We start from the raw sequence: 24867 nt of genomic DNA, 5'->3' as shown, positions 1-24867 counted from the left end.
AACAAGAAGTTTGGTTACGATGTGATATGGTGCAACGGATAAATGAAAACAGGTTGAATTTTCTTACAGAAGACACATAGGCAGGTGGGTCAGGCTGCCTAGCAGAGCGCCTGTGCCCTGATCCTGATCTCCTTTCCTCCCCTGTCCGGGCGGTTCTTCCTCTGCTGGTGTGTAGGTGGTACTGCTGCTCCTCGGCTCTTCCTCGGCCTCTGTGAGAAGGCAGGCTGTAGTTCTGCAGCTCACGGCTGATCCCAGATACAGTGGTGTTGGAGCTGTACTCAGAGTCAGATGAGTCTGAAACTGCACCGGAGGCATTGGCGGTTGGGTTAGGGTGGCGAGGACGGACCGAAAAGTGGACGGTGCTCGGGGGGGCCTCGGAGGACGGGGTCGGTAGCCGGCTACGGCCATCAACTGGCGATACCTGAGTCAGAAGAAGAAAGAGGCAGCAGTGAATGATAAGTCCTTTGATTATTAGCTACGCAGCAGAAGACTTGTTCTAACATCAGCTGGAGATTAAATAAGAAAACAGCATGTCTTTACCTCTGGGTAGGGTCCAAAGTATGATAGTAATACTGGAAGAAGGACTAATCCATTAAGAACTCCAAGAATTGTTAGGATGGCCAACACTGCAAAGAAATACCTGCAACACACAAATGCAAACACCAATCACTTTTCATTTCTTTCTTCCAAAACCAAACAGACCGATGGCGGGCAGACGAGATGAAAAACAGTTTAACAAAGAAAACACCTGCACAAAACCACAAAGGTTTAGACGTGGGGAGACATGCGAGATTATTCACAACGCATGCCTGAAATGATACTTCAATAAAGAAACTCCCAGAAAACAAACACTCATGTACAGGCAGTATATAAACCCCCCCACAGACAGGCAGGCATGCACCGCGGTTGTGAGGAGTGAAGCAGAAAGGTACCTTGTGTCCTGACAAAGAAGGTTAGTCTTAAAGAAGCCAAAGAGAAGAAAAGAAAAGGGGAGCATAATTAGCCAGGGCTGGTTAATTCAAAGGCACTGAAGGAAAGAGAAAAATAATGGAGAGAGACGGGAGGGGGGGTATCAAGGGTGAGGGCATTCTCTCTTGGGTGTGTGGTGTATAAGCAAACATGGAGGAAAACAAAGTGGTGAGGAATGTGCAAGGAGGGGAGAGGGGGTAAAGGAGGGTGAAAGGGGGTGGAGAGGAAGGGAACATTTGCGGGTGGGGGGGCACAAGAGGACAGGGGCCTCTCTCTCCTCTCCCGCTCTTAAAAAGTGAGAGGGAGAGGCAACAAATGAAGTGAAGGGTATAGAATTTAAACAATTTAGTCTAGGAAGAGGAGAAGGGGACCCTCAGAGCGCCACTGCTTCCCGTTCTCTTTTATTTCTCTCTCTCTTCTCTGCCTCACTTCTCTCCCTTCTTTCCCGCTAAGCCCCCGATGAAATTCCCGGCCATTCCACAATCTCCTCCATCTAATTAAATCCCCAATGTATCAGGTAAGCCGCCCTCTCCTCTCACTCGTATCCTTTTTTTCCTCTCTCGGACAAAGTGATGGACCACTTCAGCATATGCTGCACCGGGATAGAGTGATATGTTCTGTAGATGGGCCGACATCAAAAATAATCCTCATGAAGGTATGTCACAGGTATTTGACAGAATGGGATGATTATTCAGGACTAGTTGTTCTCCAAACACATGAGTCTTTAGCAATTATTTCTGTAAAAAAAAACAGAGCCCATCTCTCTTCCCTATTCTTCTATTAAATGGTTGGACTTGTAAGCAAATGAACTGTCCACATACCAGGAGGGGTAAAAGCCATCTCACCTCTGGACCCGAGTGTTCTATGTGTATATGCGTACAACGTGAATGCGTGCGGCCCACATACCAGGATGTGTGCCCCGCCGGGCTGTTTAGATAGAAAACATTTGCAGGGCTGACAGGCGAAAGTCAGGGAAACATTTCTTTCTTTCAATCCAAGCAGAAAAATACGAGCTGGGTCTGTTGTTATTGCATGGTCTTGGGCCACAGCTTTGTTTGCTCAAACAACAGCAGAACCTTTAAATGGAGGCCTGGGACTGAGCCAGACACCAGAGCACACCAGTGGAGGTGCGGAGAGAAGGTCTGTGAGGCCTCCCTGTGTTCGTGTGTCTGGAAGTCCTACTCAGTGTGTTCCTGCGCGGGCGCTTGCTGGCGGGCTCGCCGTTGTTGACCCTTTTGATTGCAGGGTCATGGAGCCGCTCTGTGTTTGCCTGGTGTGCGTAGGCACGGGTGTGCAGGTCAAGCAAATTATACCTCTGTGACTTTAAGCTCATCCCTCAGATGACTGGAAACTTCTTATTACACTGCAGGCTGGATAATGTACAGAATGATTACCTTTTCTTCCTTGTATGGAAGCAGCTCGCTTGCTAACAGAGCCACCGACACAGGGCCCCCCCACACTGTGTCTGCCTTCATTTCCACTTGTCTTGTCTTTCCGCAACGTTCGACCCCCACCCCATTAATCCTCCTTGTGCTTATAAATGTCTTGTGAGGGCAGTTAAAGTAGCTGAAGGACATTACAAAAGCCAGAAGCTTTCCATGCCTTCCCCCCCCCCATCTTAGTCTACTTCATCCTATAGCCCCCCCTCCTCTTCCTCCTCCTCCCCGTTCCTTGTTCCTCTGACCCTCAACCCACTATCATTCCCCTGGTTTCCTCTAAAATGGCATGCACGGGAATTACTAAGCAGGATGAAAGAAAAGCCGAGAGGGACATTTGGGGGGGAAAAAAAGAAGTTCCGAAGTTTTCGTAGAGAACAAACAACCTCAAAAAAATATTACAGGCAGGTTTCTGTCAGGTGGAGCTGAAAAAGAGAAGGAAAACAAAAAGGAGATGTGGGTAGAAGACAAGAAAGAGATTGAGGGGGATGAAGGAAGAAAGAGAAGTCCTTTCATGCTTGACTGGTGTCTCAGGTAGATTCCTGTGTGACATACAGGTTGAGGCATGGACTTAACGGTCTAGTGACGCCACGAAGACGCCATACCATAACCTTTGAGCACCCTGCGTGCTCACCTGTAGGAATTCTACTGAGATAAATGCTGCAATTTATTTTGCAGTGTTTACGTTTTGTACCCACCTGACAATGAAGTCAAACTCAGAGCCCGCGAGCATGAGGACTCCTAAAAGGGTGGAAAAGGCTCCGTCGAGCACCGGCGCAAACATGTGCTCTAATGCCAGCACTGCCCGCTTGTGGCGATCCCCTATGGCAGTCAGGAACGCCTACAACACACACAAAAACCTCATTCATGTCTCCTCTCCAGGGAATCATAGGCTTCAAAGTCAAACTTATCTTCCATAATAAAAAGGTGGCTATTCCCCGCTGAAAGGTGAAAAGGTCAGTCATGCATTTATTATTTCATCATGGGTACCTACCAGAGCCACATGGACAGTAAACTCCACTCCAATGCCCACGGAGGCAATGAGAATAACCACAGGAACAGCACTTAGCTTGATTCCCATCAGCCCCATGAAGCCAAAGAGCTCCACCGTCATAAGAGAAAGCACCAAAACCTGAAAGAGAGGACAGCGGTTAAGAAACTGACATGAGTGCTGATTTCACACTGTAGAAACACACTTTAGGGTTACACCGGTGCTTTTTCTCTAGTTTCTGGGCAATCATTTTTGTGAGCACCTTTATGTTAACCGTGCTGTAGTAAGGGTGCATGTGATTAAAATGTGTGTGTGTGTGCCTCTTCAGTGCTGAGCAGGACAGGAGCTGGGAGTAAATGCCATTATCAGCTGACGGGTGTCAGGTTGCATGGGGCCCAAACGCTTTGAAGTGAACACAACCGGGCTGTACATATGCGCACAAGCACTTATACACATTCAGCCAGTGATGGTGAACATCTCTAAACATTGTATGTCCTTCGTTAAATGAATCTTATGCTTTAACTCTCAATTTTGCTTTCTACCAAATGATATTTGGGATGCAGCACATGATCACTGTGCACTGATCGGAGCTCTGCTGAATGGATCAGAGACATCTGTACTCCAACAACAGACCAGCCAGTTAAACTTGACCTCTCTCCATAACTAGTCTTTTCATCTCACTGGTAAAGTCCTGAATGATGAACAGGAGGACCCCTCTGTTTAAGAGCTCAGGCAACCGGGCCCCTGCCTGTTGTACAACAGAACCCACTAGAGAGAAAAAACAGGCCCCTCTGTGTATGGGTTTCAACGTGAATTATGTAGCTGCTTGTTTACACGTTCTGTACTGTACGTGTGCAAACATATCAAGGTGTCTGTGAGCTTGCAGTGTGTGTTTTGTGTGTATCCTTGGAAACTGCTTCAGCGAGAGGGAGAGGACAGGGGGGAAATCAGACTTTATGTAGGTTTAGAAGGGGGAGCGAGAGGCCTGAGCCACTCTGTGTCGTCTCGCTATTTATTTCAGCCTCGGTGTCTGGACGTGTTGGACCAGACTAAACACTGCGGGCCTAACAAAACAGCAGAAGATAAACACTGGTGACTGGGGCTGCAATAACACGCAGCGGCTACTTCTCCTCTCCTTCTGTCTCATCTTTGAGATTCTTTCTGGACCACACATAAAACACAGGAAGTAAAACAGTAGAGTAGGAGAAGCTGTTACTGCTAATAACACGCAAGCATTAAGAATGAAATCAGGGTCATGTGGGTGTATTAGAGGGTCTTCTGCATTCCCCAAATATTCATATTACACTCACAATGATGCCAGCGGTCCACGGGTTAAGCAGGAACAGGGCACAGACGAGAAAGGTGCAGGCGAGCACGACGCTGATGGACAGCAAAAGCCAATGGCGCAGACTGACATACTGTTCCCAGAACAGGAACGGGTACCCATTAGGGTAGGAGGGGAGGCCGTGCCGGCTGTAGTTGTTGCAGATGGCTCTCACGCTCTCGATGGCTTCCACGAACTGCGGCGTCTCCCGGAGCCCGTTGAGGTAGAAGGGGAACTGTGCGTATTCAATGGGCTCAGCAGCTGGAACTGGATGGGGACACAACAACAGCTGTAATTATGCAAAAATAGTTATACCAATGTGAGCGACACATCACTGCATAACCTCAAGAAAGGCATCAGGTTAAATTAAAATGCCAACAATGAAATCCTCACTCATTGAAAACGGAGTATTTAAACATACGTGATCCCAAAGCATATTTACAAAGCAATTGACATTCCTCAGCTAAACCACAAATATCCAATTGACAGACCACTTGCCCTCTGCACCCAAGAGCAGCTACATCTGTGGATGAGTGCATGTGTGCGTTTGGGGAGGGGAGGCTGTCGTGGTGTCGTGGAACAGAGCTCCATTGAAAATGCAGCCCGTCCACAGCCAAGTTTGGCTAATGAGGCCCCTATCAGTTCCAGGCACAGCTGAGTGTCATGGCTAACCTGAATCTTGGTAATTACAACGTCAGAATAACTGCCATGACCACGCCCTAAAGTCAGCGCTGCCATGTAAAGTGTAATATAGATGCATGTGCACGTATACCTGCCTGTCACTCATGGGTGAAGTCATGTTTGGCTGTAAAACTGTACTCATTTATATTTTTGTTTCCAGTGGAATGATCAACTCCACACTGCACAAGGCAGATGAAACCAACTTGGCTTCTCCCCATTAATCTTTCTTTCTTTCCATATGTCGTTTTTCTTACATAAACATATGTTGTGTGCAGTCTGGTGTCGAGGTGCGTTGGATCCACAGTACCTGCAGGGTCAAACGGGAGCACAGAATATTCTGAACTATAAATTTCGATTAGGATACCGGTTGGCTTCAAGCCAAACAAACTCTGCTCCGGGGACGGGGGGGCCCTCCCACAAAGGTAAACATTTCCAATCACATTCCCAAGGCAGAGTACTTCCTGCTTGTGGTCCAATTGCATTTCCCACCATAAACCTGGCCCCTCCCTCCCTACCCAATCATTTCTCTCCCCTGCGGAGCACTTTTTAACCTGCTGCAAATCACAGGCTACAATCAAACAACAACATGGCTGTTCCTTTTACGTGATTTACAGTCAGTGTGTGTGTGGCAGGGAAATGAGAACAGGGTGTGTGTAGTGTTTGGGGTCACTGAGTTTTAATAATGTGTGTGTGTAATGCTCGGGCCCCATAGTAGTCGGGATTATAGCATTCACCACAGGCACCATTAGAAGAACCACAGTGAGCCGTGTCTTGGTCCTAAGCCTTGCAACCTGAGCTCACGCATATATGGGCACATACACATGCGTGCACACACACACACACACATATATAGCTACTGCTGCAGTACAGTAAATGCACGTTCTGCACTCATGCTAAGAGGCAGACAAGTCTCATTAACTGAAACCACAAGAAGTAAACAGTGCTCACATGTAGCAGACGCCTTATGGAACCTACAGCAGGAAAAGTTTCATCCAAAACCAACAACAAAGACAGATACTATTTATATTTCTCTAAGATTTTAGAACATTTCCTCAATCTTACTGAGGCACACATGGTGATACACTTTAATAATTACTACAATGTAATAATGACTATATTATTTAAAAAAAAGTATTTTTAAACTACATGAGACATTTATGTTGTTTGTATTTCTATTTTCATTTAAATCTAGTCTGCACAATTAAAAAACACCCATCAGTCTAAAATCAAAACAACCCTTTAGCTGAAGAGTGGATTATCAAAGTGGGCATGTTGACTTACTGCTGAGGGGTGTCTTGGGCATGGAGTCGCTGCGGTCGTGGAGCCACTCTGGAGGATTTGGGCGAATGTTGGCCTGTGAGGCGGCGTATGCCACGGGGTCGTTGCTCACCCAGGCCGTTAAGTAGATGTAGAAAGCACCTGGGTTGATGATGCCGTCTGCATCCACAAGTCTCTGACGAGTCAGCTGTAAAGCACAGACAGAATTAATTGTGTAATTTAAATAAACGTCTGAAGGTCTGCATTAATATGCATTAATATATATATATATATACACACACACACACACATATATATATATATATATATATATATACATAATGTGTCTTTTGCAAGTACTAATCAAAATACCACGTAGCAATTAATGCAAAATAAGTGAAAATACCAAATAACACAAGCTTTAAATCTTATTGCTGCTATTCAGTATACATTGGATTCAGAGCGTATTGTGGAAACAGGAAGTGTTTAACGAAAACTTTGTACAGGTGAGCCGACCGCAGAAATGCTTATTTATGCACGTGCACGAGTGGAGCAGCTTTCAAAATAAGAGTCAAATTCTAGTGCCTCTTTCTTTCCAACCAAAGAAAAATCAACAATTCAAACACTGGCCGCTTTTCTGAAAATGTTCATCACCGATTCCCAGAATGATGACGCCGCAGCAAAACACGGAAAATGTTGAATCAGCTTCTACTTTTACGTACAGAAGATGCTGGCCAGCCCCAGTGACTGAGGTCGGTGCGAAACATATGAACATATTTGTGCTTATATCGTACAGAAGTAATCTTGGGACTGCGCTGTTGTTTCTGGGGTTCCCTGCTTGATTGCTGTGACACACATCCCCTTGATCAGTTTTTACCCCCAAGCTTACAGTGCAGGTGTGAAAGCCTCAGAAAACCAATAGTGATTCATAAAAGGCGTCGGCATCACCCAACACCAACACACGCTTAAGACCAAACCCTGTTTTTATTTCAATCTGCATGCAGATTTTCCACGAGTTCTTTTTCATTTGGTCTCATTTGTGGCAACGGCACGTAGATGGCCACCTCGCTCTCCCCTGCAGGAAAGTGGAATGTAGCTTTGCAATGCTACCTCCTGAGAGGTAAATCCATTACTGCATACCGCTCTGCCACTTTCCCTTTGAGGATCCATAAATCCCTCCTTTGCGGAGGCAGGAAGAGTTTAGGGGTGAAACTGGACTCATGGGATGAGATGGATGGAGTAAAGGGAAAAGATTTTGTGATGGGGGTGGGGAGGGAGGGGAGAAAAAAATTGCTTGAGTTAGCGTAACAATAAAAAAAATTGGCTGGAGTCCCTGAACGCGTCTGTGTGCAGTTAACCTGGTTGTTAACACTGAAGGAAATGCCACCCAGCAAATGGAGTAGAGCTATAAAAATAACACAACATCTGTACAAATGTTGCTCACACTTGCTTCTCCCAACCCCTACGGGTACCCAGAATGCCCGGCGCCACAGATCAACCGGACCCTGAGAAGCAAACGATCTTGAGAACATTGAACCGGCCTTGTTTCTACATCAAAAGTTTCAGTTTTTCCCAAAAGCATGCCTTCCACATGCGCACAGCTAGCTTCCATACTATTCTACAACTGTGCCAGCATCACAAAAACATTAGCAGAGACAAATCTACGGAATAGCAAATCACAATAAACTATGTTTTTGACCATCATTTCGATATATATAAAAATGGCTACTGTACACAAAGAAACACCCACACAGAGAACGTGCAAACACATGGATGTAGTTCCCAAGAAAGAGGACAGGACAGTGCAGAGAAAAGGGAAAAAGAAGAAGCACAGAGGGCGCACAGGCACAGGAGTTAGAGCAGGAGTTTGTGGAGTGGTCCCGTTTTCCTGGGAATCTGGATTGAATTTAACAGCGGGAAACACAACAACTGTATGTCTTCAAGCTGTCACGGAAGCCCAAGCAGCTCCGCGGGCGGCCCCCACACCTCACAGCAAACGCACTTCCCTCACAGATGGAGGAAGTGATGTGGCTGTGCTTCCTGTCAATGACTGGAGGGGATCAAAGAAGAAACACTTCTGGATTTTTGTTCTTACAGATGCTTCAATGGCCCTAGTATTCTTTATTTCAAAAAAGCCAATTTTAAATATAAAGCCTTTCCCAAACACAGACACCCTCTGAGAGAATAGTAAATTGTACAAATGTTTTAAATAAATAGCTAACAGGGTTCTTAGAGACAGGCTTCAGCCCCAGCAAATCCTTAAATTCCTGAGCTTGTCAAAGTTTAGTAGAAAAAAGACAGGAGATGGAGTGAAAGACAAATAAATTACTTTTTTTTCCAGTCTGAAAAGATTCTCCTGGTATCGTGCACATCGTGGTAACTTGCCTGTTTGAGGTTAATTGGTTTGTCTCGTCGTCCTGTCTGCACCAACAGCTTGTATGCAAGGACGCCATCGTCAGATCCGTTCCTGTAGTTGTTGAGGGTGATGCGGCCAGCCGCCCAGTCCTTATCAAAAGCCTGCTGGAGACCTGTGAAAAAACAAATCTTTATCTTCACAAAACTATGCAAATAACCCACCAATACTTTATAATAAACCTGATGAATATGACCAGCCTGAAAAACAAGGCTCCAAACACCTAAAATCTTCTGCTTTTGGTTCAGTGCTTTCATTACACAATATATCAGTGCCATGTGTCTGGTGGTGGTCGACTGTGGGAGACGCTGTTTTGGGTCTCGTTCCTGCCTGGCTCCAATTTGTCCCACCATAGCAGTAAGCAATATAAGGCAAAGGTCTCTTTCTCACGCCCACGGCTCTCGATGTGGTTACCAACCAGCTCACACGCAGACACACACAATGTGTTTTATCCCTTAGTCTGGCATGATATTATTGTTGTAATGTGCTTACTATTTGATGTAAATTGTGTCAATATGTAAATTAACTTGTTTCATAGACAATGTGTTATGATTTACCAAGAGTATTGATGTAGAACATGTGCTTTAGCATTCATTTAAATCATTTTTAATTAGATGTAATCTTTTTTCAATAATTATCTTTGTACAATCCATCTGCTTACAAATTAAGTATAAAAAGTTGGACTACCTTGCAGCCAGTCCCTCAGGTAATGCAGCCACATGCGGGGCAGCTGTCCATTGTCTTCCTTCAGCACATAGCGGACAGAGTGGAACCTCTGGTGGAGCTGGTGCAGCAGAGGCTGGTTCTGGGCGTAATCTGCCCGCTGTGTCACCACATACATGTTGTAGAAGGAAAAGAATTTGAACTGGGCGCCGATGAAGTCGTACTCGCTGGTGTCTCTGGGCACGATGTCCGTCAGTTCCAGGCCATCCCTCACCTGGGTGGTCCCGTATAAACTGACTCCCAGCAGGCAGAGGAAGAGCACAATAACAACCACCTGGGAACAGAAGATGAGAGTTTCATCAACAGATTTGCCTGCTGAGTGCTGGCATGACAACTTCAGCTGGCATCAATTACCATTGTACACCACGCTGCATATTCTGAATGACGAGCAAAAAAGAAAATGAAACACATGCATGATCTAAGATGGACTTTACCAACACATTCCAAAAGTTACACAACAGGAATTCCTCTCAATCGTCACCAATAAAGTCTATAGTTTGAACGTCATCGCAAAAGACATATGTATTTTAACACCCTGACAGGATTGTGAGTTCAACTGAGGCTAAATGTTAAGATTAGATAACATGCCTTTAATAAAATGTTACTTAGTTTTTAATATTGCTCTGAAAGATTGGATTAAAAAAAGAAAAAGATATGACTTCTGACTTGTGCTTCTTCCTCGTCACTTCTAGTGCCTTCAATTGCCAGAAATTTGAAAGTCAAACATAATGGGCTATGAGGCAATAACAGGAATGCGTGAATCAGTCAGTGCATGAATGTGAAAACCAAAACAACATTTGGCACTGCGAAGAAACGATTTCCTGGTAATGCCAATTACAGGCCACTGGAGGACTTCAGTAGGAGAAGGCTTTGAGTTGATAGACCACCCAGTGTGTGTGTATGTGTGTGTGTGTCTGTGTGTGACCACAACCTCCATCTGAGATTTCCTGAAAATTCACTCCAGTGATTCATCGTCCAGTTCAGATGATCTCGGCAGTGAATCAGTCGCCACAGTTTTACGTTACACTGGGGGGGATTTTCTCATATTCAGCTCTTTCTACAAACACTAGGGCCGATGAAATGAGCTTACCTTGGCGGTGGGCTGCAGAAGAAAAGGAGCGTAGTGCCTCTCAGCAAACGAGGCAAAGGTCCAGCGGGAGCAGGGAGACTCGATGCAGCGCAGGCCTGTCGGGCCTTCTCCAGCCTGGGACAACAGGTCCCGGGTGGAGCTGTTGTTCTCTGCGCCCTGGCTGGCTGCAGAAGCTGCGTCACCATGAGGAACAGAGCTGGCGGGAGGAGGTGCGTGGTGATGATGGGAGTAGGCGGCGGAACTCCGCGATCCCACATTAGCCCGACTCCCGTTGTTGTTGTTGAGATTATCGTGATTGTTGCTGCCAGTGCCAGCATTGCTGCCGTAAAAGTCAGTGGTAGGATTGATGGGCTGCACGGAGATCTGGGACGTGGGCTCGGCCGTGGTGTAGAAGGCCTGTGTCCGCGGGTCGTACTCGGTTCTGAGCTGAACGGTAGACTGCATGGTGATTTGGGTCTGCTGGGCAAAGCTGTGGCTGCTGTAGGACGGAGGGGGGCTGCTGTAACTCGGTGGGGGAGTGTAGTACGACGGAGGGGGAGTGTGATAAGACGGGGGAGGGCGGTAACGACTCCCATCTGCTCCATCCATGTACACATGTGGCTCGATCTGGATCACGTGATTGGCACACGGGCTGAGGACAGAATACAGAGTTTGTGAATTTATTACAGCGGAACGCAATGAATAAACTGACACAAAGACAGTAACACAAAGTTATACAAGCAACACAATCATTCAATTGAAATTGCATGTTGTCAATGAGAGATTTGAGGAACACAAAATGAAACACTTCAGTGACAGTTTTAACCTTCATTTAGAAGATTCCTCTGTGTGTGTGTGTGTGTGTGTGTGTGTGTGTGTGTGCGTGCGTGGGTGCATGCGCACCTGTAGAAGCAGCAAAAAATGTCAAAACGTCTGTCTTCTCGTCGGTACAGATCCATACTCAGGATGGCGGGAAAGATGAGCAGCACCATGGCAAAGTTGAACACCACCACCACAGCAGCCTGCAAGAAACCGATTGTCACAAGACATATGGTTGCATTTAGCGTAATAAAAGGTCAATAAATGTGTCAGCATCGACACAAACTGGCAAATTCCAGATTGCACAAAGACTGGGATGGTGTTGCGCAATGTCCTGAACAAAAGCACCAGGAACGATTCACATCATACAATCGGAATAAGATAAAACTTGGCTGTTAACACATTTCCAGGTGCTTTCAAGAGTAAAAACACACAAAAGTGTCTCAATATGAGTCACAGAGGACACAGTTGTGTTGTAGTTAAGCATTTGAAGGTGGTGTGCTGGAGCAGAGGGTGGGGGTTGGCGTTGGGTTGGGGCCCCCACCTAGAGTGCATTCTGTGTTCCAGGATTTTGTGTAGTTTCCAGCACTTACACACACTCTCTCTCTCTCTTTCTCTCATACACACACAAAATCCAGTGCCAGACCACCCAGAGAGGTAGAGGCCTGCAGGGCTTGAGGTGATGAGCAAGCGCTGAGGCCATACAGACAACACACAAAAGAGTGCAAGCGCGCACACACACACACACACACACACACACACACACACACAGACACACAATAAAGTGCCTCACTTAAACCACACCTTATCAAGCACAATCAAACAGACACACAGACACACAACTCCTTCATTCCTAAACTCACTACTCAGTCAACAGGGGAGATAAATGATGTGAGAAAAGGAGGAAAAACTTCTGTGAGTTGGATAGAACAATTCATTCTCAGTTGGCCCACTAACGTCCAGACGTACACACACGGTGACCGCGCGCTGACCCCAGAGCGGAAAGATTTATCATCACATCTGTCCGCATATAAATGTGCGTGTGTGTTTTCCAGGGAGATGTAGCCGTGGAGGAGTTGACCACAGGAAGCTCTGCACGGTGATGAGTTGCGCACATGCATGAATACCAGCCATAGCTGTATGAGGTGTGTGTGTGCGTGCGTGTGTGTGTTCCTTTTATAAAAGATGGCTATCTGTGTGCTTGTCTACCTCGCTACAAATCTGCCTTCCACCAATTGCAAAACCACACTTGTAAAGTATGCACGCAATGTGCTTTTGTGTGTTATGCTTGCATCGGCGTGTGTGCCTGTGTTAAATTCAAGACCCTCTGTGTGTGTGTGTGTGTGTGTGCGTGTGTGTGTGCATAAAACAAGGCTGCAGGGATTAGACCCATGGGGTAAATGGATCATGTTTGACAGACTCACTCTACTAAAGCCATCTATCCACACATGCTAATATTGTACTCACTGTGGAGACATCTTGCCTCAATATGTGCTCGTGTGTGTGTGTGTGTGTGTGTGTATTTGTGAAAGTAAGAAAGTGGGAGGTGAGAGCGTCTCCATCACCCGTAGGACTTGCGTGTATCCATTTGGTATTATACAATCCTCGGGTTCATACTGTTTTCTCCCCGAATACATGTTTCATAATGACGGATTCATTTCTTTTAATCTTCACCCCAGAATCTAGTCGGCAGGTCAGAAAAGAAGTTCTGACCATTGGAAAAAAACGTCTTCCGAGATGCAATTAGCTGGAATTTTGAGCCTTGCTCACGGGCGCTGCACTGGATGTTATTCATCAGAGACAAATCCTCTTTTAACCCATGCAGAGAATAATTCTGGTGCTCTGAAGACGCCCAACACAGATCAACTAGATGATTGTAGCTTTGCAGCAACAAATAGAAAGAGGAAATGTGACATAACAAAAAGCAAACCTACAAATGAGATATTTACATATGTTTTGTGGTTTACAAGAGAATAAGAGGCAGGTGATTTAATGTAACACCAGCCTTGAGATACAGTATATGGATTCTAAACATATATATCCAATATATTGTCTCACTGGTTCGAAAGGCTGCATTATAGTACCAGTAGTGTGCTGTATCTATACATCTGCCTTCATATAGTTAATTCAAATCCAAATTGGTGAGAATCACTTATCAAGAAAATCATTGTATTATGAAGGTATGTGGTCACATATATGTTGTATAAGGAGCTATTCTTTGATTTCTGACACTGCTGCATACTTCAATTTTGGATGAATGAACTATTCGTTGCTTCTCGGGGGCATTTTTTCAGACGGACAGATGCTCTCATTCTGTCCCACTTTTGACTGTTCGTTCTTGTGTGTATGTAATTATTGACAGATGTTTCAGTGCTGAGAACCCCCCCCCCCACACACACACACACACAGCTGGACCCCCACCATCACCTTCACACACGCATGCACAAACATCAAGATCATTTATTTTCAACCTCCCACACAGATTCTGCAACTCTACACGCGCGCACACACACACAGACACACGTGCGCGCACACACACAGACACACGCGTGCACACACACACAGACACACGTGCGCACACACACACACAAACACAGCAGGATTCAGTTACATGGAGCTCAGCTGCAATCTGGACAGACGGGACCGCCACTGAACGGCCGGATAGATTTAACAAAACACACTCCTCTGTCTTCCTCCTTTTGTCATGACCCCTCAGAAACACATACGCACGAATACACAGTCGCTTAACACACTTACCTGTAGGGAAAAGGCTCGCAGCGCTGGGATAGGGATGAGGGCCGCCATGAAGAAGGCTGTGACATTACTGATGGAGGTGAGAGCCACACTGGCCCCTGTCCTCTTCAAACACTCGCCCGTACGGTCCTGCGGCAGAGGGAGATGCAATAAAATCACTGAAGCAAAACACTCCTTATCTGATTTTAGCCAGAAAGCAAATGAGTAACACTTGAGATTAACTATAATTGTCATACCACTGATATGAGTGACATTAATTGCAACATTTCTTAAAGCCCTAAAGTGCTCCGATGTTTGAAGAACAAAAGTAAACACAGAGCTAGATGGAATGCCGCCCCTCAAAGCAAATTTATTCCCAGTCATTTAGCTGATTTATTTTCTTTCACTTTTGGTGCCAGCAATTGTGTGAAGAGCAGAGGACGTGCAGGACCACACAGGGAGTGTGTGTCTGCCTCCGTGTGTGTGAGAGAGATCAGGTTCGGCTCTGTTTGGTTTTCATCTCAGCCACACAAAGAAAGCTTGGAGATGAGGGAGGCACAGAGATAAAGCCGAGAAAGAGGAGGAGAGCAGGGGCAAACAAAATACAAGCTGACAGAGTGGTGCATGGCTGTGGTTTCCCACTCTGCAGGTAAAAAGAATAGTTGTAATTTGGAGCGCCGCTTTGATAAGAGTTGGCTTGCTGCTGCGTCGCAGGCACAGACAGGCTTTCACGCATTCCTTTAGGGGCAGATAAGGCAGCAAAGAGATGGGGCACAGGGGAAGTACGGGACGTCGGCCTCACCTCAAACGGGATCCGCTTGTTCTGTCCAGTTTCACTGAAAGCATGAGCGAGAAGGAACACGTCATCCACTCCGACCCCCAGAGCCAAGAAGGGCAACACCTGTTGGATACACATCGTGAGCTCGGGCAGGACAAACGCATCAATTCTCTCTTCTCTTCTCTGGTAATTAAAAAAGCCTTTGGTCTATTCTTTGGTAGGTCGCTCTTGATTTCTATTTTCAGGCTACATCATGAGGCAGTTTCACAAAAATAAAAGTAATGCAAGAAACAAGCCGACCTGTGTGGTTGCAGCATTGAAGGTGATGCCCAGAAGAGAGCAGAGGCCCAGGCCAGCTGCCACAGACAATGTCACCAACAGGACGCCTGCCAGCCCTACAGCCCCCTGAGACTTGGCACAGTCCCACCGAAGCATAGTCAGACATGCATAGGCCAGCTGGAGGCAGAACATAATTACACTCAGATGTTGTGCTTTAACTTATTGTTTTTGGCTGTTTTTCTTCTGCGCTCCACATGTGTACTAAATGCAAATGTTCCAGTTTAATGCCAAAGGTGCATTTGGCCTCACCATCAGCAGGTATCCACTGGCCACTCGAATGACACTGACGTCAGAGAAGGACTTGAGAATGTCTTCCAGGGTGGTGGTGGTGAAAGTCAAGACCTTCTGCGACGAATTTGCGGCGACACTCTGCAGCACAGCCTGCAGCGAGACGGGGAAGCAAAATGACAAATTACTCCAGGAAAGGAAGCTGTCGACAGAGAACGGGATAAGATAGCATCGGATTCATGCGTGGGCAGTTTCAGGATGTGTGGCCACACCACGATAACATCTTCTTTCTCTCACCCTAACTCAGTGCAGACGGATGGCTTCAACACTGAACTGCAGTTGTGGCTGACGTACATTAGAAAACACACACTAGATCACACGTGCTTGCACCAATGTGTGAGCGAGACACACACAAGATAATATTTAAGCACACACACTTAGATATTTGTCAAGAATGTGTAGAATGACATAAAAATGCATTCAAATTTTCATATCCTCTTCCTATCAGTGGCGGATGAGCCACAAATCAATTTTTTACGCACATACACCGACATCACGCGCCTACACGCACACGCCGCACTGAGCCCAGGTTGAGGCCTCCATAACAAAGACTAGATGAGGTCACACATGAGCCACCAATGGGGCCACAGCTGGAAAAGTGATTGTGTGTGAACTTCTATGTGTAAGAATGTGTGTTTGTATATGTGAGAGAGAGAGTGTGTGTGTGAGGGAGAGAGAGAGAGAGATCCAGCAATACATTAATGTTTTCCAGACTTTGCTCGACCTGATGCTAGATCGAGCCATTTACCTCACACTAACAGTGCCCCTCGTAGATATGAGGGGCACTGTCTAAGGCTTGTAAGGGCTTAGACTATCTAGTGGGGCCTTTCCATGTTCACCTGTATCCTGTTGGTGATTTACAGTGTGGTTAAGGAGGATTTAGGGAAAATGTCTTTCCAGTGCCCCCTTTTCTTGCTGGGTCCCTCCCTGCTTCCTCTCTTAAGTGTTTGGTTTCATACCTCAGCGTATCTCCTCTGCCAGGCCTCCAGTATAGCTGCTGCCTTTTCTTCATTCCAGTTGATGTTGGAAACCTCCTCGTAGCCACGAAAGTGCTCAAACATCTGCTTGGGAGTCATCAGCTGGAACATAGTCTGCAGGGCCTGGGCACTGGTGAGGAGAGGGGGGGGTGAGCCAGTGGGTTGAGCAGGGAGGAGAAAGGGAGGCAGAGATGGGAAGGATGAAAGAGGGAGCAATGAAAGGAGGAGGTCAGTACGGCTGCAGGCTTTTAATGACAGCGTGATGTTTATAGCAGAAGATCTTCAAGGCTGCCGAATGGCCTTCTGGTTTTGCCTCTGACATCAAAACAAAGTCAAATCATCTGGCGTGAATGCGGCACGTGAGGTGATTGATGCCCATCACCCAATAATAAACAGCTTTTAAGCATTTAACTTTGCTCCACTGTGAATACCAACTCGATAGCTTTGCTATTTGTCAAACAAAACGGGGCTGACTTTGGGTTTGGAATGGTTTAAGAGAAAAAAACAACCTTCTAACATTCCTGTGGTGTATATACAATCAATCGGCTCAATAATTGCTCACATTTATATTATGTATATGTTTCGCCCACCAGCTACTTCATTAGCTCCACCTGGCCAACTGCTCTGTAATCAGTTGATCACATAGCAGGTCAATATGGTCTGCTGAAGTTCAGTTGCTGGTGCCAGACAGGCTGGGCTCAGTAGTTCCCAAACTGCTGAATTTTCATGCATAAGCATCTCTGGGGTGTAGACAGAACGGTCTGGAAAAACAGTAAATATCAAGAAGTTCTCCAGAAGAAAATGCTTCTCTGATGCTGAAGGTAAGCGTCTAGTCCAGGTTTTTCAGTGGAGTTGCAGTCAATGAGTATAAGTAAGAACTACACATCAGCAAATACATGGAGTGCAAATCTAACTTGAACATTTTCCTTATTTAACAACCAAGATACCCAAATATGGTCATGATTATCCTAATGGTGGCAGCTAGTAAACATAATGTGGAAACAGAGTGCCACACTCAAAAACGTTGCCAGGAAAAAACAATGTACTCTTGTGCAGTGCATAAGCGTGCATGTGCACAATTGCCTGCATGCCCGGCTTTATAGGTTTAGATGCAAAGCATCTTCTGTATGATTCCTGTATTTGCATTGTGATGAACGTGTCTTTCCCCCCATGCCCTATTTCCCCTTCTCCTCTTCATTTACATATGGGCCTGATCCTGCTGAGGGTTTCTTCTCGTTAACAGGCAACTTTTCCAAGCCAGCGTCGCTTGTTTTGGATCAGGCTCTGGGTTCTGTAGCGCGCATGGGGACTATTTTGATTTCCGCAGACTCTATATAAATAAAGTTGAATTGAATGTTCTGGAAATAACAGAGAACAACATCTGCTAACTACTGAAATCATTAAATATGTACATTAGAAATACATAGATATACTGTTGAAGCTAAAAATGGTCTCCTGGAACACTCTTTAAGCTGATATTAAGTCCAGGTACTTAAATTCATTGTATATTTAAACAGAGGCTATACATCACTGTGGATGTGTGTGTTTAGGTTGTGTCCAAGCAGTGCAGTCAAAGCTGAGCAGGAACAGCTGGAGCTCTAAGATTTCACTGGAATCTGCTAATGGCTGCAAGATTTACAGCACACTTGCATGTGCCGCTTCAGGGAGCGTAAAAGACAGGAGGGGAAAAAAGCTGGCTCTTTCCAGAAAAAGCCCTGAAGTGATCGCAGCAGTGTTTATGAGGCTGTGTATGTGTATGTTACCTGAGCAGGGATCCACTGCTGTTCTTGGTGGTCCCTCCAACAATCAGCTCCTCTTGCCAGTGCATGTACTTCCTGGACAGACCGTGGCAACCGCCAGTCAGGACCCGGGCCACGTCAAAGGGCTGACGCAAGAAAAGAAAAAGAACTTAGCAGCTATTTTCACGTTACCACAGCGCATTTGTAAAGATCGGGGATGGAAAATGTGTTTCCACACCTTAGTTGTGTTCTTGTTGGGCGCTGTGAGGGGGCAGTCGGGGTCAGTGGGGTTCAGACAGGGCCTGTCCATGTAGCCGCGGCCGATGCCTGCCTTTTCCAACATTTCCTCAAAGCCGTCCACGCGCATGTTTGACCTTTTCATGTCTTCCAGGAACTCCTTGGGGTCGAGGCTGGTCCATTTAAGTGTTGATTTACCTCTGAAAATGTAAAAGTGAATGCGCTTAGGTTTGACCATACCTTTGGGCTGTGGGTCAGCAGAGGATGGGTGATTCTCAGATGGTGTTACATACAGTCCACTAATTACACTTTAAGAAGGAGTGGCGTCTGAGTTCTTGTGCACCAAGGACAAAACTGTTCAGGGCTCTGAACATTTTCTCACATGGTTTTGGTGTGATATACATTAAAATGTTTTTAGGGAGGTGGCTCACAGGGGAAAAAGAAGGAAAAATTCCCACAATGCAACAGCAAAGTGCTGAATTCCATTTCCAGATCAGCTCTTGCCTGTGTAAGCCTCACACATTCCAGTCTCTTTTTCTCTGAAGCTCTCTGTGTCATTCAGACCACATTGTATGTGCTTAACCAGGCTTGGATTATTATTCCCAACCTCCCAACCAGAACATAGTAAAACAACACACACACACGCACGCAGATACACACACCTTCAAACATTCTGATGCCACCAACTAAGGCCGATCCACTTTCACACATGGACAAAACCCGTACTATACATGCACTGATGGCAGTGGCACACACAACATTCAAGCGTACACACATGCAGATGCAAAGGTCTACTGAGTGTTACTGTAGCAGCAGGCCATTAGCAACACAAGAGACGGACAATAGTGTGAGGCCCAGGACCGGCGAAAAACTATCGCCAGCGATACGCATGCCAGCAACCACTACAATAGAGCCTTCAGAGGGAATGAGTTCAGGACACACACGTACACACACTCTTCCTCTGTGGTGTCTCTTTAGATGGGTTCAGCATGTTTGGGCAGCCAAAACTGAATTCGGGTTTGTTTTTCCACTTGGTTCGGGTGGTTCTGACCGGTGTGAAAACAGTAATCACATTCCAAAATAAAAGGGCCGAATCCCTCAAAAACAAATGGTCTCGCAAAGTTGTGCACCTTCGTGTTCCACGTAGAATCGTCTACCTGCATCTACACTTTTGGTTCATAAACATCGGACCAGGAGCACCCAAGAAAATGGGCTCCAGAGAAAACCAGAAATTCCCAACCTTTATCAGTGAATGTAAATTCATGACACTTACTGTAGGTAGACCATTCCAGTGTGGAGCTTGGCTCCTTCCCAGAAACAGTCCAAGGGGGTGATGATGAGGCAAGGATGTAGCCCTTCTATTAGCTAATGGGACACACACTTGTTAACAGGGAAAGACACCAAATCCAAGACAGTAAAATTCAGAACCGACTACTTACCTGATTCATATAATGAGTTTCTGTGACTAGTTCTCCTGATTTGTAGCATAAGTGTTCTAATTTCCAATGTCTAAAACAGAGAAAAAGCAGTGTTGGCTCAGCTTGTGCTCGCATTTTACGAAACTGAAGTTGTTTAAGCTGCATTGCTTACCTGTTGTAGAGGTAAACATGAACTCTGCTGACTCGGATAGCTGACTCCAGGTGCTGCAGGAGCGCTTCCACTGTTAGAACATTGGCCCCTTCCTCCCGCGGCGTCTGGATCATCAACTGAGGGTTAAACATGGCCTCCTCACCTATCTTTTGCCGTGTGTATTTCAGTTCCTGGTTTACACGCCCCCCAACTGGACAGAAAAAAGCAGGTTCATTTTAAAAATACATTCAGGCATAATTTAATAGGATTGCTTGAATATTCAAAGCAGGTTATGCCACTGCATGCTGTAAACCTGATTTATTTACAATAATTCTGCGACATTGTGTGATATTTTTTTTATTCTCACATTTGTCCGGTTTCAAATAGAAAGCAGCATGACATCATTGTCCATGGTGAAAAACTTTTTGCTAACGTTTACAGACTAATGTTTACAGACGTGCTGTCTTGCATGTGTTTAAATAAAATCTCGAATTAAGGCCATTATCTGTGCAGAATTTTGTGTCAAAACCATCATACTTCCTTCAAATACAAACAAGTACCGGTATAGTTTTTGAAGAGATCCCAGCCGGGCCACGGCATTAACGCACTTGCATCTTGAACAAAAGCCAGAGCGACCAGCGTCAGACGTCTCAACAACACCAGTGAATCCAGTCATGTCACTCGTACAAATCTGCATCTCGCTTAAACAAGCTACTTTTCTACTCGAGTTTGCTACCAAGCCAGTGTGGCCAGACCACATTGACAGCACATGTCTGTGACTGTGTGTGTGTGTGTGTGTGTGTGTGTGTGTGTGTATGTGTGTTTCGGATACAGAGAGGGAGGCTCTCACCCAGGCTTTGCTCCCAGTATCGTGGTGAGTCTAAGCCCTGTGCGTGCGCTCTGAGCCCTGAGCGAGGCCGAGCTACAAAAGCAGCCTTTCAGGCCCTTTAGCTGCCCTGCTCCACTCTTGTAGAGCCAAGGCCAGCCTGGCAAAGGCTCTCTCCCAAACAAATGAACAAATGCTGCAGAGTGCGAGCGGGCCAGCATCAAAGCCAGAAATGTTCAGTTTAATCTAAAAATTCAATACTCTTCATCTAAAACCGCAACGCCAGGTTAAGAGTCTGCCCGGTTCTGAATTCAGCTGAAGTGTAGTGAAGCTGCAGCGTGCACAGCTCCGCAGATCTGATTTACAAGGAGAGGATTTGAGCCGTTCCATCATCAGCCACTAAATGCTTGGTGAAAGCCTAGCCAGTTTATAGTCATCCTCTTTCACTTGCTCGCACACAGACACACACGCACATACGCGCCACAGAAAATGCCAGGTGAAAGAGACGAATGTGTGAAAAATGTGTAACATTTTATTATGCCTTAATCCAATTTAACAATTCGGCTCCATTTGTGCAACGGCGGGCCTGGATAGAATATGTTCAGCCCATTGAAATGGCATTAAAGTCGGACATAAGCACGCCTGTTCAGCTGAGCCAGACCACCCAGTCAGACCAGTGGAACAGAGAGGGAGGTGGCCATGTCCTGGACCATTAGGAAAACACATTTGATTTCTTTTTTTCCTGTACCTGAAAAGCATTCCCATCTGATCCCGTCTGAAAGCAGGTTTGTAATATTCATCATTAATAGCAGGCTTGGCCTACGGCGACATGCTTTCCTCTCCAGGGGCGGCTACGTTACGACATGGCAGGCACTGAACTGACTTTGACACTGATGGCACACAAAGAAGTCGAGGAGCAATTAAAACCTCAGCCGAAGTGTGGGAAAATTTTTGAACACGGATAGGGAGGCAGAGGTGGGCCAGCTTCGAGCTCCTAACTGTGCTAAGACATAAAAATGGGCAAAGATTTCTCGGAAATGAATCACTGTGTGTAACAAACAAATCTGAAGTTGGCAACTGCCAAAGATTGAATAGAATTTACAGCAAGAGGCAGGCAATGGATACTCTCCCTTTCTCTACAGGAAACAGCACATCGTGGCCCTGAGCTGAGAGAATTCCACACTTCACAAGGTTACAATGTTTTGGGGTCAACATCCAAAGCCCCGGGGTGAAATTAACACCCCAGCTGGACCAAAAAAAAGAAGTGTGTGTGTGAGCACACTGGCGAGCATGTGTGCATGAGTGTGTGTATGTGTGTACACACAGCTGTGTTTCTTAAATGACACATATTCTCATATTCCTTCTCCGAGGAAAACTGGTTGACCCCAGCATGTGTCGATATTTCGGAGGTCGCCCACTCTGGCCTCAGCTGTGACAAAAAAAACAAAAAAACACACGCACTCTGTAGTCACTGCTTTATTTTGTTTTTAATATAGAAAAGGCAACCTATGTTACGACTATATCTTTAACCTAGCATTCACTCTAAATCCAAATATAAAATAAACTTGTGCCGCTTAATTGGAGACTCTAAGCTGTCCACAAATTGCTAATGTGTGTAAATGTGTGTGCTCGGAAATGAACTTGTAACTTATCGAGGGGTCTTGTTTGCTCTTCACCTGCTTAGATAGACCAGCAACTGTAATTGCGACTCACAATAGGCTAACAACTAAACTTCTTGGCCACGATGATAGAATTCAAAGCAACCTATAGAGGGCGGTCTCCATTCATATTTAAAGCAGATAAGAACAATTTAACTTAAATCGATAGTCAAAATATAGTCCCGGATTCAATCTGAAACACTATAAAACTTGTAATCTTGTAAAAAAAGGTCCGCATCTCAAGAAATGTAGATTAAAAATCCATTTATTGGATTGCAATACAGTGCTTGGGTGTGTTTTTTCTAACTGAAACATCAGCATTAAGAGCCCAACAGCGTAGAACATATACGCCTATCACTGTATCACAGTGCTCACTTTGAGTATTCAGCGTGTTGCATAACATTAACCCCTTGTCCCCACTTTTCTAAGGGTAGGAGAATGGGGGACGGTGGGGACGAAAGGAGAGAAAGTAGGTTTCTAAGGAACTGACAACAGCCCCTCCTTCCTTTCAGTTCCGACCCCACACCCCCTAATACTCTCATTTTCTCCCTCTTCGCTCTGTTCGGCTCTGGTCCCTGATTGGGTAGATCATGGTGGCATTCAGCCCGGCCCCTCTGTCAAAGACAGCCCACCCTCCCGACCTGTCCCCCTTTGCCAACTTTGACTCCCTTCTCCATCCTCCGGCAAACAACAGTTAAACTCACCCCCGACACACGAACACGTCTCTCACAAGACGGTAGCATCTTACACTTTCAGACAAAAAACAGCGCGCACACTGCCGATAACGCCGATGGGACAGAAGAAACCTGCATGAATTCATTAGGACAAAAAGGAAAGTCACAATAGATCTCGTAGATATTTTGGTACCAGACAGGATTCTGTGAGGAGGAGATCACCTTCTCAAGTATACAGTACGAGCGTGCATGAGCCTAAACATATCTTTGTGTGCATGCATATGTGTGCGAAGATAGGATTAGCTGGATTAGGCTCTCTTTGAGCAGGGACCCCCTGTGGTGAGTAGGAAGCCCCCCGAAAACAGGTCACCTCTCTGCCACCAAGTCTCCGGCGACCTCCCATAGCACGAGGCCCCCAGAGTAATAAATCTGAAGCAAAAAAACAGGAACAAACGTGTGCTGGTAGGACACGAGAGTTCCGTGGACCCTAGAAAAGATGTGTTCGCTCCTGTAGGCGTCTTTATGAATCATTCTCTTTAGCATTTCTTGGAATGCTGACGTTCCTTCCGGTTCATCTTCCTCTCAGCTGCTCTGGTCAGTCAGCGGCGCCAACTTTGATCCCCGGAGATAATCCACCTTCTGACACTTTTACCTTCTACTGCCTTCTTACACATTATCTTTGCTTTCTGGATTTTTCAACCAGGTGAAATCTGTTGTTTTCACATCAGCATTTCTGCAGCCTGAAGAAACTACACTGGAATAAATATTAAAGAAATCATTTGGTGATGTGCTTCAGACCCCTGGGCATGAACTGAACTTTGCTATTTGCATTTTCTGGCTAAATACTCTAAACTGTGCCTTTCCAGACAGTTTTGCGACAGATTTGCTCACGTGAGTAAATGTAACCTCATTTACCATCAGCGCAGCTCTAGCCTCGATGTGCTGTTGCAGGACCATCAGTATCAGTTGGAGTAACACCACATTTGGCAGTACGCAACGCAGTAATAGTAGTTTTGAATGTGGGTTCTGCAACGCAGGTGTGCACACAGCCACAAATATGTGATGAAAGGCCTCACTGAGAGCTGAGACCCTATCTGACCCATGGCGAGGCCCACCACCCTCCCGCGCTCTCTCGCTCACTCTCCCCCCCTTGCTCTCTCTTTCCTTATTTCCTTTCAGCTTCCAGCGAGCAGGGAGGAGGGGGCTGCTGCACAGAGAAAGGCTTTAATAAACAAGGTAACGGGGTAAGAGGAGAAAAGAAGTGAGCGGGTAACTGAAAATGGGAGAAAAAAAAGAGCAGAGAGCGGGGTTCCCCTTAGGTGGAGAACACCCTTGCGTAGGACACCCCTGAGCACCCTGATCCATGA

General features: G+C 45.9%; 1 protein-coding gene across 1 annotated transcript in view; it reads right to left on the bottom strand.

Moving 5' to 3' along the window:
• ptch1 (patched 1) overlaps positions 1-24867 on the bottom strand; it is a 37193-nt gene that overhangs the window by 3310 nt on the left and 9016 nt on the right. The window contains exons 3-22 of the mRNA XM_011615593.2: positions 20364-20553; positions 20213-20282; positions 20047-20138; positions 18775-18973; positions 18561-18682; positions 16780-16927; positions 15782-15913; positions 15494-15649; positions 15218-15316; positions 14440-14565; positions 11767-11885; positions 10885-11515; positions 9759-10068; positions 9044-9186; positions 6683-6866; positions 4707-4987; positions 3400-3537; positions 3104-3246; positions 541-640; positions 68-421 (exon numbers count right to left, since the gene is read on the bottom strand). Of these exons, the coding sequence (XP_011613895.2) occupies positions 68-421; positions 541-640; positions 3104-3246; positions 3400-3537; positions 4707-4987; positions 6683-6866; positions 9044-9186; positions 9759-10068; positions 10885-11515; positions 11767-11885; positions 14440-14565; positions 15218-15316; positions 15494-15649; positions 15782-15913; positions 16780-16927; positions 18561-18682; positions 18775-18973; positions 20047-20138; positions 20213-20282; positions 20364-20553 (3737 nt within the window). The remainder of the gene's footprint in view (positions 1-67; positions 422-540; positions 641-3103; positions 3247-3399; positions 3538-4706; positions 4988-6682; positions 6867-9043; positions 9187-9758; positions 10069-10884; positions 11516-11766; positions 11886-14439; positions 14566-15217; positions 15317-15493; positions 15650-15781; positions 15914-16779; positions 16928-18560; positions 18683-18774; positions 18974-20046; positions 20139-20212; positions 20283-20363; positions 20554-24867) is intronic.

Source organism: Takifugu rubripes, chromosome 21 (genome assembly GCF_901000725.2).
Source record: "Takifugu rubripes chromosome 21, fTakRub1.2, whole genome shotgun sequence".
NCBI classification, from domain to species: Eukaryota; Metazoa; Chordata; class Actinopteri; order Tetraodontiformes; family Tetraodontidae; genus Takifugu; species Takifugu rubripes.
This window is presented reverse-complemented; position numbering and strand designations above follow the sequence as displayed.